Raw genomic sequence first — 14,170 nt, forward strand, 5'->3', positions numbered from 1 at the left:
AACAATGGAAACAGCAACAGACTTTATTCTCTTGGGCTCCAAAATTGTGGTGATTTTGCACTGAATAATACTCACAAACACACAGTATTATGACAGACAGCACAGGGAGAGTGTTCAGACAAGCAACTCCCCAAGAACATGCTGAGCACATCTATTATTGGTAACTTATCTTGTAATCTTTAAGTATGAGCAGGAAAGCAAGACAGAGACTAGAATTCAGGGATCAAGGAGGCTTCCTCCTGGAGGTCAGGAGGTAATCATATAAGAGTTGTAGGAAAGGTCTTTGAAGAAAAGGGGGTTTGTTCTGTGCACAGAAAAGCATCTAGCTAATGCTGACGTATCAGTCAGAACGTCTAAATTAAGGGTGGGGGAAAGCAAGCAAGGAAGAGAGAATCAGTATTAAATTCCAGGAGATACTTCTAAGAAATCAGTAAAACATGGTTACCACACAAAATCACTGCAGATGGTGACTGCAGCCATGAAATCAAGATGCTTGCTCTTTGGAAGGAAAGCTATGACAAATCTAGACAGCGTATTAAAAAGTAAAGATGGTACTTGGCCAGCAGAGATCCGTCTAGTCAAAACTATGGCTTTTCCAGTAGTCATGTATGGATGTGAGAATTGGACCATAAAGAAGGGTTAAGTGCCAAAGTTTTTGAACTGTGGTGTTGGAGAAGATTCTTGAGAATCCCTTGGACTGCAAAGAGATCAAACCAGTCAATCCTAAAGGAAATCAACCCAAAATATTCATTGGAAGAACTGATGCTGAAGCTGAAGCTCCAATATTTGGCTGACTCATTAGAAAAAACCCTGATGGGAGGAAAGATTGAAGGTGAGAGAAGGGGAAGACAGAGCAGGAGATGGTTGGATGGCATCACTGACTCAATGGACATGAGTTTGAGTAAGCTCCAGATGATGGAGAAGGACAGGGAAGTCTGGTATGCTGAGCAACTGAACTGAACCGATGGGGTCACAAAGAGTCAGACACGACTGAGCAACTGAACAACACCCCAAATATTGTAAAGGTTTCTGTCAACACATTAATATAGACTTGTTCACATATAATGCTAGACTTCCGTTTTCCTTGAAAAAATCTGAGTTACAGCCAAGCCAGGGTCTTACTTTATACTTCACAAGAAACAGTTGGACTTGCTTCCTTGAAACACAAAAAGCATCTTCCAGTTGACTGCATATCCAGTATTCAAATAATGACCACACACAGTTACACTGCAGCCTTTAGCTGCTTGTCCCTGAGAGGTATCTGAGTGTGCACGTCTGTTTTTTACAGAACTACTTGGACATATACACTTGTAGTATACTAAAAGAAAAACAAACAAACTTAAATCCTCTTAGATAAAATGTTCAAAGTGTGTGACAAGAGCTGCCTGTTCTTGGCTTCTTCGAGGTAGCTCTCTTTCACCTTCAAATTCTGAGGGCTAAAGCTCTGAGATCCTGAAGTCCAGACAGACAGGTGTGGGGAGGAGAGTCACGAGATATCTTGATAGCGGCTGTGAGAGAAAGCAGACACCATTGAGGAAAAGGGAAGAGGAGAAAATGTGGGTAGAGGGGTTGAGGTTGGGAGGAGATGGAAAGGAGAGACTTACTGGTGCTTCCTAAACCAGAAGACCAAGCCTCCAATAAACAGAAGGACGAACACCACCAGTATTACCAGGACGACAATCAAGCCCCTGGAGACACGGTTCCCATCTGTGTGGGGGAACACAGGGTGTGTCTCAGTCTGGGAATCTGCTTCAGGTCCCCTACTGTAAGCACGTGTGAGCATGCCAGATGCTTATTTCTTGTCCTGTTTAATGTTCCTACTTGTATTTCTCTGAAGATTAGAGATGCCCCATCTTTTCTTGGGGTCTGGGCATCTATAATTCCGTTCACGTCAGCATATGCTCGTACACATATGGAGGCAGGCACTAGTGTCACAGCTAGTCCAAACCTGAGTCCAAATCCAGCTCTTCCGCTTTCTAATGATGAGACTCAGGGCAGTTTGACCTAGCTTAGCCTCAATTCTCATCTGTAACATGAAAACAACAGCACCTGCTCAAAGGAGAGTTGGGATGATTGTTCATACATACTCTGCAGTATGCAGAGTGTTCAGCTCACCCTGAGAAAGCACTCTACAAACCACACCTATCTTTGGTACCCTGCCTTTCAAAGTCCGCAGTTCCCTCTTCTGGGGAACAAATCTTCCTGGGATTCTGTACTTGCCACCTACTTCGGGATCTGTGGGGATTTTAGTCTCTTCTTTCTTGTATATTGAACACCTCGTATCAATCCTTTTTGACTTCAGATCTTTATTTGTCCACTTGGAGAATCCCCTCCTTCTATCACTCCTGGCTGGGGCGTCATTTCCCTCCCCTTCCACAGGCCATCCCTCTGGGCTTGAGGACCACCTCCTCCCATCCCCAGCTGGGCTCCACTTCCTCCTCACCCCAGTACAGGATGATGTCCTGGTCTCCCAGGCTGCTGTGCTTCACTCGGCAGCTCAGGCCAGGCGCCTCCGCAGCCTCCACATCCAGGGTTACTCGCAGGTACCAAGTCGAGTCGGCGTTGGGCATGACGTCTCCTTGCTGAGTGCCAGGCTCCTCCTGCTCGCCCCTCACCCACGTCACCCGCACGGGTTTTGGGTAGAATCCTGAGACGTGGCAGACCAGCCGCAGGTGGCCAGGCCGGGGAGGGGGGCCACTGGACAACCAGGCCTCCGGCTTCACTGTATTCAACACGAGAATGAGGGATCTTAAAGTGAGACTCCGCATCAGAGGCTCTGGACTTCACAGCAGGCTCATCAGTCCTACACTTCTACTTCTGGAGATTAACTCCCACCATTTCAATCCGTTAGTATTAGCTTCTCTGGGAAAGACTTCCCGGATCCTCATTCCCTTCCCTGATCCATTCTCCTGTAAATGTCCCTACTCTGTACTGGCAAAGCACCCTGTGTTCAGCTGTAACATATGTAGCATGTTTCTAAGTGGTAGTCACTCAGTCAAGTCCGACTCTGCAACCCCATAGACTGCAGCTCACCAGGCTCCTCTGTCCATGGATTTTTCAGGCAAGAATACTGGAGGGTGTTGGCATTTCCTCCTGCAGGGCATCTTCAAAACCCAGGGGTCAAACCCGGTCTCCTGCATTGCGGGCAGACTCTTTACCATCTGAGCCACCAGGACACTGCTTTAATTGTTCTTCTGCCTTCTCCTCTCCCTCCTCAAGTACAGATCCTGGTTGATCCGCAGGATTTATTTAATTCAATTCATGGACCCTAAAAGGTACCTAGTTAATGTCTGTGGAATGCTTACCCTCACACCTTATCCATCTCTTCCTCTTCCCATGATGCTTAAAGGGGTGTGAACCCCTGGAATGAAAACCCCAGATGGAGCCCCAGAGTGGAGTGGAGGTCAGGAGGTGACAAAAGCAGGCTGACCTTGCTTCTCCAGCTCGGACTTCCCCATCTGCAAGAGGCCTCTGACCAATTCTGGGCACACGTCATGGAGAAGCCAGTGCGCTGTTTCCTTGGTCCCTTGGTCCCGATTGAGCACATTGCAGATCATCTGGCTCCAAGAGGGGGAATCTGGGGCTGGCACCCAAGACATTCCTTGGAAACTCAGGACATCCTTTCCTTGAAATGCTGCACGTAAGAAGCTTTCGGAGGTGTTCCTCGGGAGTAATTCACATCCTCCAGATATCTGGATCTCAAGAGGATCTGAGGAGAGGAATGGAAAGAGATCAATGAAGAGCTTAGAAGACTGAAAGGAGTTGAAGAAATTGGTGTGAGGGTTATACTGGGGACCCCAAAGTTCATGTAAATGGGAATGGGAGACCTGCAGCGGGATGAACAAGGGGTATTTTGAGGACTCAAGCTGGGACCTCTCAGGCAGAAGTGGGACTCAAAAGGGAGACAGGAGACAATCACGGGGGGCCAGAACCTCCCGGTTGGGCTTCAGCATCCACTGTCTCCCCCTGGGCAGCTGTCCACGATCCCATCCCTCAGCTCACAGTCGCTGGGCAGAATTTTGACGAATTCCCAGACGTCCCTGGTGAAGCTGCTGCGATAAACCTGAAACGTATGCTGCAGCTGCTCCCACTGTTGGTCGCTGAATGTGCTCTGAGACCAAGGCTTCAGGAAGCCGACGGTGTCCGACTCATTGCGCCAAGTATAGAGCTGCAGCTCCCCCAGCCACCCGAGGCCGTCAGTGCGCGTCCAGCTGCGGTTGGCAAAGGAGGAGATCTGGAGGCAGCGGAAGGAGTAAGACGTTTGCGGCTCTGGAGACAATACAGATCGGAGGAACCGGGGGCACGGGAGGGAGAGCACAGAAGGGAGAAGGAAGAGCAACAGAAACAAACAAACAGCTAGGTTTGGGAAGAAAGGGTGATGTCTGCTGGCTCTGAATCGAGCTCGGTCTCCAGGGGCCAAGCAGCTGGACGCAGGGGGTAGCAGGTTCTCGGGCTGGTGGGTCAAGCTCCCGGCTTCCCGAGGTGTATCAGTCTGCGCCCGCCCGCCGCGAGCGTCGGCCGCTTTCCCCGCTCGCCTCCCTCTCGCCGCCCTCTGCCCGGGAGCCCCGGTTCCACTCATCCTCAAAACTCCCCCAAATCTGGGGAAGCCCCCAGAAGAACAGAGACAGCAAGCACCCCGCGTCTAGCTCTGCTCTGGGACCTCGAATCTCCGTCCCCAGCCCCTCCCCGTCCTTCCCCAACGCCCGCCCACACACCCCTGGTTTCCGGGGCTGCCAAAAGCCTGAACTTGACCCTGTGGCTGGCCAATTCTTAAGCCTGGAGGCAGGCAGGACTCCGGTTCTGGCTCTCAGGGGACTTGCTTCCAACCTCCTCCTGTCCAGGGATCCCTTTTTCATCTGCCAGATGGTCCCTCTCATTAGATATCTGAGCTGCAAAGAGCCCTGGTCACAGCCACTCACTTAAGTATGTTTCTCACAACCGGCTTCTCTAAATCTCTTTTTCCAACTTAGAGTTACAGATAGTATGTGGAAAACACTTTACAATTGCTATTTAAGTTTTAAAAACAGGACATAAAGTTGTATCTATGGTATAACGTCTACAATGTTTTTTAAAACAAAGTTTTTGAGTGGAAGGCAAGGAATGGATGTCTCTAGGCAAAGAGATTATGGAAGATTTTGTTTTACATTTTTTATTTTCCAAAATGTCTAGGAGTGCAGACATCACCTTAATGATAAAATAATAAGGGGCTTCTCTGGTGGTCCAGTGGTTAAGAATCCACCTTGCAATGCAGGGGTGTTGGTTGGATCCCTGGTCAGGGTGATCTCAGGGATCTCAGCCTGCAACAGCTCCCAGAAGGGCTGGGATTCCCAGCCAGAGACTGAGGTTGGGTTGCAGTGGTGAGAACACCAGAGCCTAGCCAGTAGACCAGTGGTCAGGGACAAGGGCCCAGGCCTTCAGCTTTGCAGGAAAGAATTCCCACAAAGAAAGAAAGTAGTGGAGCAAGTAAGGTATTTATTGAGAGGAAAACAGGACAGTACAAGAGGGAGAGGATGACTCAAGGAGAGGGAGCCTCTGAGTCGTGCCCTCCTGGCAGTTTGAATTACTTTGATAGTAAAGGGCATTTCTTCCAGTTTTCCTTCGGCTGATCAATTTAATTTGCCTGTTTCACAGTTCATATTTGGTATATTTCAAGATCCTCCCATGTATGCGCATGCATTGCTTAGCCAAGATGGGTTTTACTGAAAAGGCATCTGGGTAGAACATCCCTTGACATAACTCTCCTTTGGCCTCCAAGGAGCCTTTTCTGCCCATGTATGGTATGGGAGGTCTCCTGACTTTGAGAAATACATGCTCTGGGCAGAGCCCAGCATCTTCTCTTTTTGTCCTGCTGGTAGGGAAATTAAATAAAGAGTCTTAGTTAGGCTGTATATTGCCACCATTTTATTTAACTCATATAGCAGAGTACATCATGCAAAATTTTGGACTGGATAAAGCACAAGCTAGAATCAAGATTGCCAAGAGAAATATCAATAACCTCAGATATGCAGGTGACACCACACTTATGACAGAAAATGAAAAAGAACTGAAGAGCCTCTTGATGCAAGTGAAAGAGGAGAGAGAAAAGTTGGCTTCAACATTCAGAAAATTAAGATCATGGTAACTGGTCCCATCACTTCAGGACAAATAGATGGGGAAACAAAGGAAACAGTGACAGACTTTATTTTGGGGAGCTCCAAAATCATTGCAGATGGTGACTGCAGTCATGAAATTAATTTTTCCTTGGAAAAAAAAGCTATGACCAACCTAGACAGCATATTAAAAAGCAGAGACATTACTTTGCCAACAAAGGTCTGCCTAGTCAAACCTATGGTTTATCCAGAGGTCATGTATGGATGTGAGAGTTGTACTATAAAGAAAACTGAGCACGGAAGAATTGATGCTTTTGCACTCTGGTGTTGGAGAGGACTCTTGAGAGTCCCTTGGACTGCAAGGAGAACCAACCAGCCCATCCTAAAGGAAATCAGTCCTGAATATTTATTGGAAGGACTGATGTTAAAGGTGAAACTCCAATACTTGGCCACCTGATGTGAAGAACTGACTCACGTGAAAAGACCCTGATGCTGGGAAAGATTGAAGGTGGGAGGAGAAGGGGACAACAGAGGATGAGATGGTTGGATGGCATCACTGACTCAACGGACATGGGTTTGGGTGGATGCCGGGAGTTGGTGATGGACATGGAGGCCTGGTGTGCTGCGCTTCATGGGGTTTCAAAGAGTCAGACATGATTGAGCGACTGAACTGAACTGAACTGAAATTTGGTGACCTAAATAGGAAAGAAATCGAAAAAAGAGGGGATATGTGTATATCTATACTGATTCACTTCACTGTACATTAAAGACCAGCAAAGCATTGTAAAACAACTATACTGTAATAAATTTTTTAAAATAAACTTAAAATACTAAATGTCAAAAAAATAACGATAATAGGTTTATGTTTCTTCAAAAAGAAAAAAATAAACTTTGGGACTTCCATGGCAGTCCAGTGGTTAAGACTCAGTGCTTCAAATTCAAGGGGCTCAGGTTTGATTCTCTGGACCAGATGTCATGGACTAGAGTTTCAAATGCCATGCACTGAGGCCAAAAAATAACTAAATGTTATGACAACAAAGAACAGGAAGGGAGAAATGAAAATATCTTGTGCATAGTCCTAACAATATATATGGAGGGCATGCATGCGTGGTCAGTCGTATCCAACTATGCCACCCTATGCATTATAGCCCACCAGACTCCTCTTCTCATGGGACTTCCCAGGCAAGAATACTGGAGTGGGTTGCCATTTCTTACTCCAGGGTATCTTCTCAACCCAGGGATCGAACCCATATCTCCCACATCTCCTGCATTGGCAAGCAGATTCATTACCACCGAGCTACATGGGAACTGCATGTGGGAAGTAATATAATATTATTTAAAGGTAGCCAGCAATACATTGAAAACAATTGAAAATCCTAGGGAAATGCCTATAAAAGGTTTAAAAAGAGGCATCCCAGTAAGGCACTAGTGGATAAAAAATAGAATCCCAAAAAGGAAAATCTACAGATACAACAAGTGAAAGGCAAAGGAGAAAGGGAAAGTTATGCCCAACTAAATGCAGAGTTCCAAGGATAGCAAGGAGAGGTAAGAAAGTCTTCTTGAGTGAACATTGAAAAGAAAGAGGAGAACAATAGAACGGGTAAGACTAACAATTTCTTCAAGAAACTTGGAGATATCAAAGGAACATTTCATGCAAGGATGGGCGTGATACAGCAAAGAAATGGTAAGGACCTAACAGAAGCAGAAGGGAGTCAGAAGAGGTGGCAAGAACACACAGAAGAACTACACAAAAACGTTTCTTAATGACCTAGATAATGATGATGGTGTGGTCACTCACCTAGAGTCAGACATCCTAGAGTGTGAAGTCAACTGGGCCTTAGGAACCATTACTATGAACAAAACCAGTGGAGGTGATGGAATTCCAGCTGAGCTATTTCAAATCCTAAAAGATGACACTGTTAAAGTGTTGCACTCAATATGTCAGCAAATTTGGAAAACTCAGTAGTGCTCACAGGATTGGAAAAGGTCAGTTTTCATCCCAATCCCAAAGAAGGGCAATGACAAAGAATGTTCAAACTACTGTACAACTGCTTTCATTTCACATGCTACTTAGGTCATGCTCAAAACCCTTCAAGCTAGGTTTCAACAGCACAAAAACTGAGAACTTCCAGATGTTTAAGCTAGATTTAGAAAAGTCAGAGGAACCAGAGATCAAATGGCCAACAGTCATTGAATCATAGAGAGACCAAGGGAATTCCAAAAAAACACCTCCTTCTGCCTCACTGGCTATGATAAAGCCTTTGACTGTGTGGATCACAGTAAACTGTGGAAATTTCTGAAAGAGGTGATAATATCAGACCACTTAACCTGCCTCCTGAAAAACATGTATGAGGGTCAAGAAGCAACAGTTAGAACTGGACATGAAACAATGGACTTGTTCCAACCTGGGAAAGGAGTACATCAAGGCTGTATGTTGTTACCCTACTTATTTAACATCTATGCAAAGCACATGGGAAATGCTGAGTTGGATGAATCACAAGCTGGAATCAAGACTGCTGAGAGAAATATCAACAACCTCAGACATGCAGAAGATAGCACTCTAATGGCAGAAAACATAAAGACACTCAAGAGCCTGTTGATGAGAGTGAAAGACGAGAGTTAAAAAGCTGGCTTAAAACTCAAGATTCAAAACACGAGGATCATGGCATCCGGTCCCATCACTTCACGGCAAATAGAAAGGGAAAAAAGTGGAAACACTGGCAGATTTTATTTTCTTGGGCTCCAAAATCACTGTGGATGGTGACTGTAGCCACAAAATTAAAAGACACTTGCTCCTTGGAAGAAAAGCTGTGACAAACCTAAACAGCATGCTAAAAAGCAGAGATATCATGTTGCCAACAAAGGTCTGCCTAGTCAAAGCTATGGTTTTTCCAGAAATCATGTATGGATGTGAGTGTTGAACCATAAAGAAGTCTGAGTGCCAAAGAATTGATGCTTTGGAATTGCGGTGCTGGAGAAGACTGTTGAGAGTCCTTTGGAGTGCAAGGAGATCAAACCAGTCAATCCGGAAAGAAATTAATCCTGAACTAAAGTGAATTGGAAGATCTGATGCTGAAGCTAAAGCCTCAATACTCTGGCCAGGTGATGTGAAGAGCTGACTTATTGGGGGAAGACCTTGATGCTGGGAAAGATTGAGGTCAGGAGGAAAAAGAGGCAACAGAGGATGAGACAGTGAGATAACATCAGCTGATTTAATGGACATGAGTGTGACCAAACTCTGGGAGACAGTGAAAGCCAGGGAAGTCTGGCATGCCACAGTGCATGGGGTCTCAAAGAGCTGGACATGACATAGTGAATGAATAACAACCACAGATGGGACAAATAGAAAACAAATGGCAAGAAACTAGACATAACCCATGTCAAAAATTTAATCATTACCTTTAAATGTTCAAGACACTCTAGTCAACAAGCAGAAATTGTCATAATGAATTAAAATGCAAAACCCAACTATTTGCTACACACAGAAAACATACTTTAAGAATAAAGACACATGTAGGTTAAAAACAGAAACGTGAAGAAGACATACCAAGTAAACTCTAGTAATAAGAAAGTAAGAGTGACTATTTTAATGTCAGACAAAGTAGAATTCAGGATAAGGAATATCAGAAATAAAAGAGGGCATTTAATATTGGTAAAAATGTCAAATTCCCTGGAGATATAGCAGTTAAGACCCAGTGCTGTCACTGCTAAGGTTTGGATTCAATTCCTGGTCAAAAAACTAAGATACTGCAAATTGCTTGCCCCACCCCCCAAAAAAAGAAAAAAAAGTCAACTCATCAAGAAAACAATCTTAAATGTGTCTGCACCTAATAATAGAATTTCAAAATCCATAATCAAAACATACAGAAATGCAGGGGAAATAGATAAATTCCTAATTATAGTTGGAGATTTCACTGCAGATGGTGACCACAGCCATGAAATGAAAAGACGCTTGCTCCTTGGAAAAAAAAGCTATGACCAAGCTAGACACCATATTAAAAAGCAGAGACATTGCTTGACCAAAAAATATCCCTATAGTCAAAGCTATGCTTCTTCAGTACTTATGTATGAATATGAGAGTTGGACCATGAAGAAGGCTGGGTGTCAAAGAATTGATGCTTTTGAACTGTGGTATTAGAGAAGACTCTTGAGAGTCCCTTAGACTACAAGGAGGTCAAACCAATCAATCCTGAATATTCATTGGAAGAACAGATGATGAAGCTGAAACTCCAAGACTTTGGCCACATGATGTGAAGAGGTGACTCACTGGAAAAGACCCTGGGAAAGATAGAAGGCAGGAGGAGAAGAGGATGACAGAGAGTGAGATGGCTGGATGGTATCACTGACTCAATGGAGATGAGTTTGAGCAAGCTTTGGGAAATGGTGAAAGACAGGGAAGCCTGGTGTGCTGCAGTCCATGATGTTGCAAAGAGTCAGACAAAACTGAGCAACCGAACAACAACAATCTCAGTAACAGATCAGATAGAAAGTTAAAAAAATAATCTAGAAGATTTGAAGAACAATATCAACTAACAACCTAACTGACATTTATAGAACAGTCCATGCAACAACAGCAGACTACACATTCTTCTCAAATGCCCATAGAACATTCACCAAGATCGACACATACTGGGCCTAAAAAAAGTCTCAGCTGACTTGAAAGGATTGACATCACGTGGAGTGTGTTTTCTGACCAAAGGGAATCAAATGAAAAAATTAATAACTAAAAGGCACATGGAAAACCTCCAAATATTTGGAAATTAAACTACACACTTTTAAATAACCAATGGGTCAAAAAGTTAAATACGCTTACCATTCAACTCAGCAAGTCCATTCTTACGTATTTACCCAAAATAAATAAAAACCTAAGTCCACAAAAAGACATACACATCAGATCACAGCAGTCTTATTCTTAAGAATCCCAAAATTTTCATCAGTAGGTCAATGGATGGTCATGGTATGTTCAGACAAGAAAATACTGTACTACATAAAACTGAAAAGGAATTTACTACTGATACAAGCAATGATAGGGATGATTCTCAAAACAATAAGCACAATTCCATTTATATGAATTTCTCATGTTGGTGAAACAAATCTCTAGAGACAGAAAGCAGAGCAGTGGTTGCATGAGACCAAGGGTCTGAGGTACTGTTAACAAATCGGCAAGAAGGATTTTTGGAGGGCTGGAAAGTTTCTATGTGTTTTGGGAAGATGGAAAGGTGTACAAAGGTCATGTATTAAACAGGGAGCAAAGACAGGGAGGTGTTACTGGATAATCCTGATTTTCACAAGAGAAGAGGAAAGATGGTTCTGCAGGGAGAAAAGCAGGAACAAACACGGGGTAACACTGCCACAGAGATGATGCAATAACATCAGTAAAAGAAGAAGGCAAGTCTTGTGAAGATTCAGCCAGAGGAAGTAAAAGATGTTTCAGAGAATAAACACTTCCCCATCACTGTATCTCAGCTGAAAATGAGGTACGATAATGAACACAGAAGGCAAAGGAAGATCAGAGGGACAAGAGAATACAGGAGTGGGCGATGGGAATGGGAAGATTTATGTAACCTGAAGGTAGAGGCCGGTCCCAGGAAGAAGGCCGGGGGAGCCAGGGTTGAACCACTCAGTTCAGTTCAGTTCAGTCACTCAGTCATGTCCGACTCTTTACCATCCCAAGAACCGCAGCATGCCAGGCCTCCCTGTCCATCACCAACTCCCGGAGTTTACTCAAACTCACATCCATCGAGTTGGTGATGCCATCCACTCATCTCATCCTCTGTCATCCCCTTCTCCTCCTGCCTTCAATCTTTCCCAGCATCAGGGTCTTTTCCAATGAGCCAACTCTTCCCATCAGGTGGCCAAAGTACTGGAGTTTCAGCTTCAACATCAGTCCTTCCAATGAACACCCAGGGCTGACCTCCTTTAGGGTGGACTGGTTGGATCTCTTTGTAGTCCAAGGAACTTTCAAGTGTCTTCTCCAACACCACAGTTCTAAAGCATCAATTCTTCCGCACTCAGCTCTCTTGATAGTCCAACTCTCACATCCATACATGAACACTGGAAAAACCATAGCCTTGACTAGATGGACCTTTGTTGGCAAAATAATGTCTCTGCTTTTTAATATGCTGTCTAGGTTGGTCATAACTTTCCTTCCAAGGAGTAAGCATCTTTTAATTTCATGGCTGCATACACCATCTGAAGTGACTTTGGAGCCCAGAAAAATAAAGTCAGCCACTGTTTCCACTGTTTCCCAGTCTATTTGCCATGAAGTCATGGAACCAGATGGCATGATCTTAGTTTTCTGAATGTTGAGCTTTAAGGCAACTTTTTCACTCTCCTCTTTCACTTTCATCAAGAGTCTATTCAGTTCTTCTTCACTTTCGGCCATAAGAGTGGTGTCATCAGCACATCTGAGGTTATTGATATTTCTCCCGGAAGTCTTGATTACAGCTTGTGCTTCCTCCAGCCTGGCATTTCACATGATGTACTCTGCATATAAGTTAAATAGGCAGGGTGACAAGATACAGCCTTGACATACTCCTTTTCCTATTTAGAACCAGTCTGTTGGTCCATGTCCAGTTCTAACAGTTGCTTTCTGACATGCATACAGATTTCTCAGGAGGCAGGACAGGTGGTCTGGTATTCCCATCTCTTTCAGAATTTTCCACAGGTTATTGTGATCCACACAGTCAAGGGCTTTGGCACATTCAATAAGGTGGAAACATGTTTTTCTGGAACTCTCTTGCTGTTTTGATGATCCAGCAGATGTTGGCAATTTGATCTCTGGTTCCTCTGCCTTTTCTAAATCCAGCTTGAACATCTGGAAGTTCAAGGTTCACATATTGCTGAAGTCTGGCTTGGAGGATTTTGAGCATACTTTAATAGCACGTGAGATGAGTGCAATTGTGACGTACTCTGAGTAACTGCACAGCACAGATAGAAAATAATAAATCAACAGAAAGTTTGAGCCAGAACACGGGACAGTTAACACCTGTCCTGGTCAAACTATTCACCACACCCCTCTCACCTACAAGTCCCCGTGAATGAGACGAGCAGGTGCACTAAAAGTGGGGCAGCTAATGACTCCTGGGGATGGTTTTGCAGAGAATATGAAATCGGAGCTCTTGGAGGAAGAGCTAAACCACACAGCAAAGTGGGTCAACTCCATGCCATAGATTTATGAGCTAAAGAGAAGTCAAGAAATAGCTTAGGAAAGTTCAGATTTCCTGTGTATGGTCAAGAGTAGGCATATGTATGACCTGAGTTCAATTAGGAAATAGAAACCACACAGTGAGCTAAACAGATGAACTTTAATAGAATCATGAAACAATAATGGGAAAGATTAAGAAAATTCCACATGGAACTCTTGGGCTGAAGGAGAATATCTAGGCAGAATAAAGTTGGAAGGATTACCCCTCCCCAAGGCTGGAGTACTCATTGCAAGAGACTCTGATGCTGAGAAAGATGGAAGGCAAAAGGAGAAGGGGGCAGCAGAGGTTGAGATAGTTGGATGGCATCACCGACTCAATGGACATGAACTTGGACAAACTCCGGGATATAGTGAAGGTCTGCTGTGCTGCAGTCCATGAGGTCCCAAAAAAGTCAGACATGACTAAGAGAATGAACAAGAACAACAGGCTAGAGTATAGATCTCCTTGGAAAAGGTACAGTTCAGCCCCTTGGGTAACACAGGAGTTCACAGGTTTGTTCAGGGCACAGCTGGTCTGCACTCACCAAACAAGCTGAAAGCCTTTCTCCAGACCCCAGGCGAGGGCAGGCAGAGAGAGTGAGGCTCAGCAGAAAGCTCTGGGCAAGAGATGAACTTAGCACCGGCCATGTGAGCATCTGAAGAGAGGATGGGGCACTGGGAGGGGCAGAAGCCTTCAGAGTGCTGGTTTCCACGGGAAGGTGACTGCCAGGCCAAAGCTGCAAGGTTGCCGAGTATCCATGAGCTCTGGGCACGTGGCTGGGGCAGCACCCACAGGCTGCCTTCTCACCCACTCCACTGACCTAACCCGCTGCAGCTGGAAGCTACAGGAGAGCACCGCCCACCAACACGGCCTCTCCAGGGTCCTCTACTGAAA

The 14,170-nt window shown here is 44.8% G+C and overlaps 1 protein-coding gene across 1 annotated transcript; it reads right to left on the reverse strand.

Moving 5' to 3' along the window:
* Positions 1-1,222: 1,222 nt before the first annotated feature.
* On the reverse strand, positions 1,223-4,705 carry LOC122676617 (antigen-presenting glycoprotein CD1d-like). Its single transcript, XM_043876068.1, has 5 exons — positions 4,003-4,705; positions 3,431-3,709; positions 2,444-2,722; positions 1,605-1,707; positions 1,223-1,508 (listed from the first exon to the last, which is right to left on the reverse strand). Exons 1-5 carry the CDS (start codon positions 4,577-4,579, stop codon positions 1,487-1,489), a joined length of 1,260 nt encoding a protein of 419 aa, XP_043732003.1. The 5' UTR covers positions 4,580-4,705; the 3' UTR covers positions 1,223-1,486.
* Positions 4,706-14,170: the final 9,465 nt, after the last annotated feature.

Source organism: Cervus elaphus, chromosome 20 (genome assembly GCF_910594005.1).
Source record: "Cervus elaphus chromosome 20, mCerEla1.1, whole genome shotgun sequence".
Lineage (NCBI taxonomy): Eukaryota > Metazoa > Chordata > Mammalia > Artiodactyla > Cervidae > Cervus > Cervus elaphus.

Bases quoted from the DNA above. Each gene is read 5' to 3' on its own strand.
- LOC122676617 (XM_043876068.1), bottom strand. From the start codon at position 4,579: ATGAGTGGAACCGGGGCTCCCGGGCAGAGGGCGGCGAGAGGGAGGCGA. The intron at 1,708-2,443 runs GTGAGGAGGAAG...TCCCCCACACAG, and splicing joins GGACATCATCCTGTACTGGG to ATGGGAACCGTGTCTCCAGG. The intron at 1,509-1,604 runs GTAAGTCTCTCC...TTTCTCTCACAG, and splicing joins TTCTGGTTTAGGAAGCACCA to CCGCTATCAAGATATCTCGT.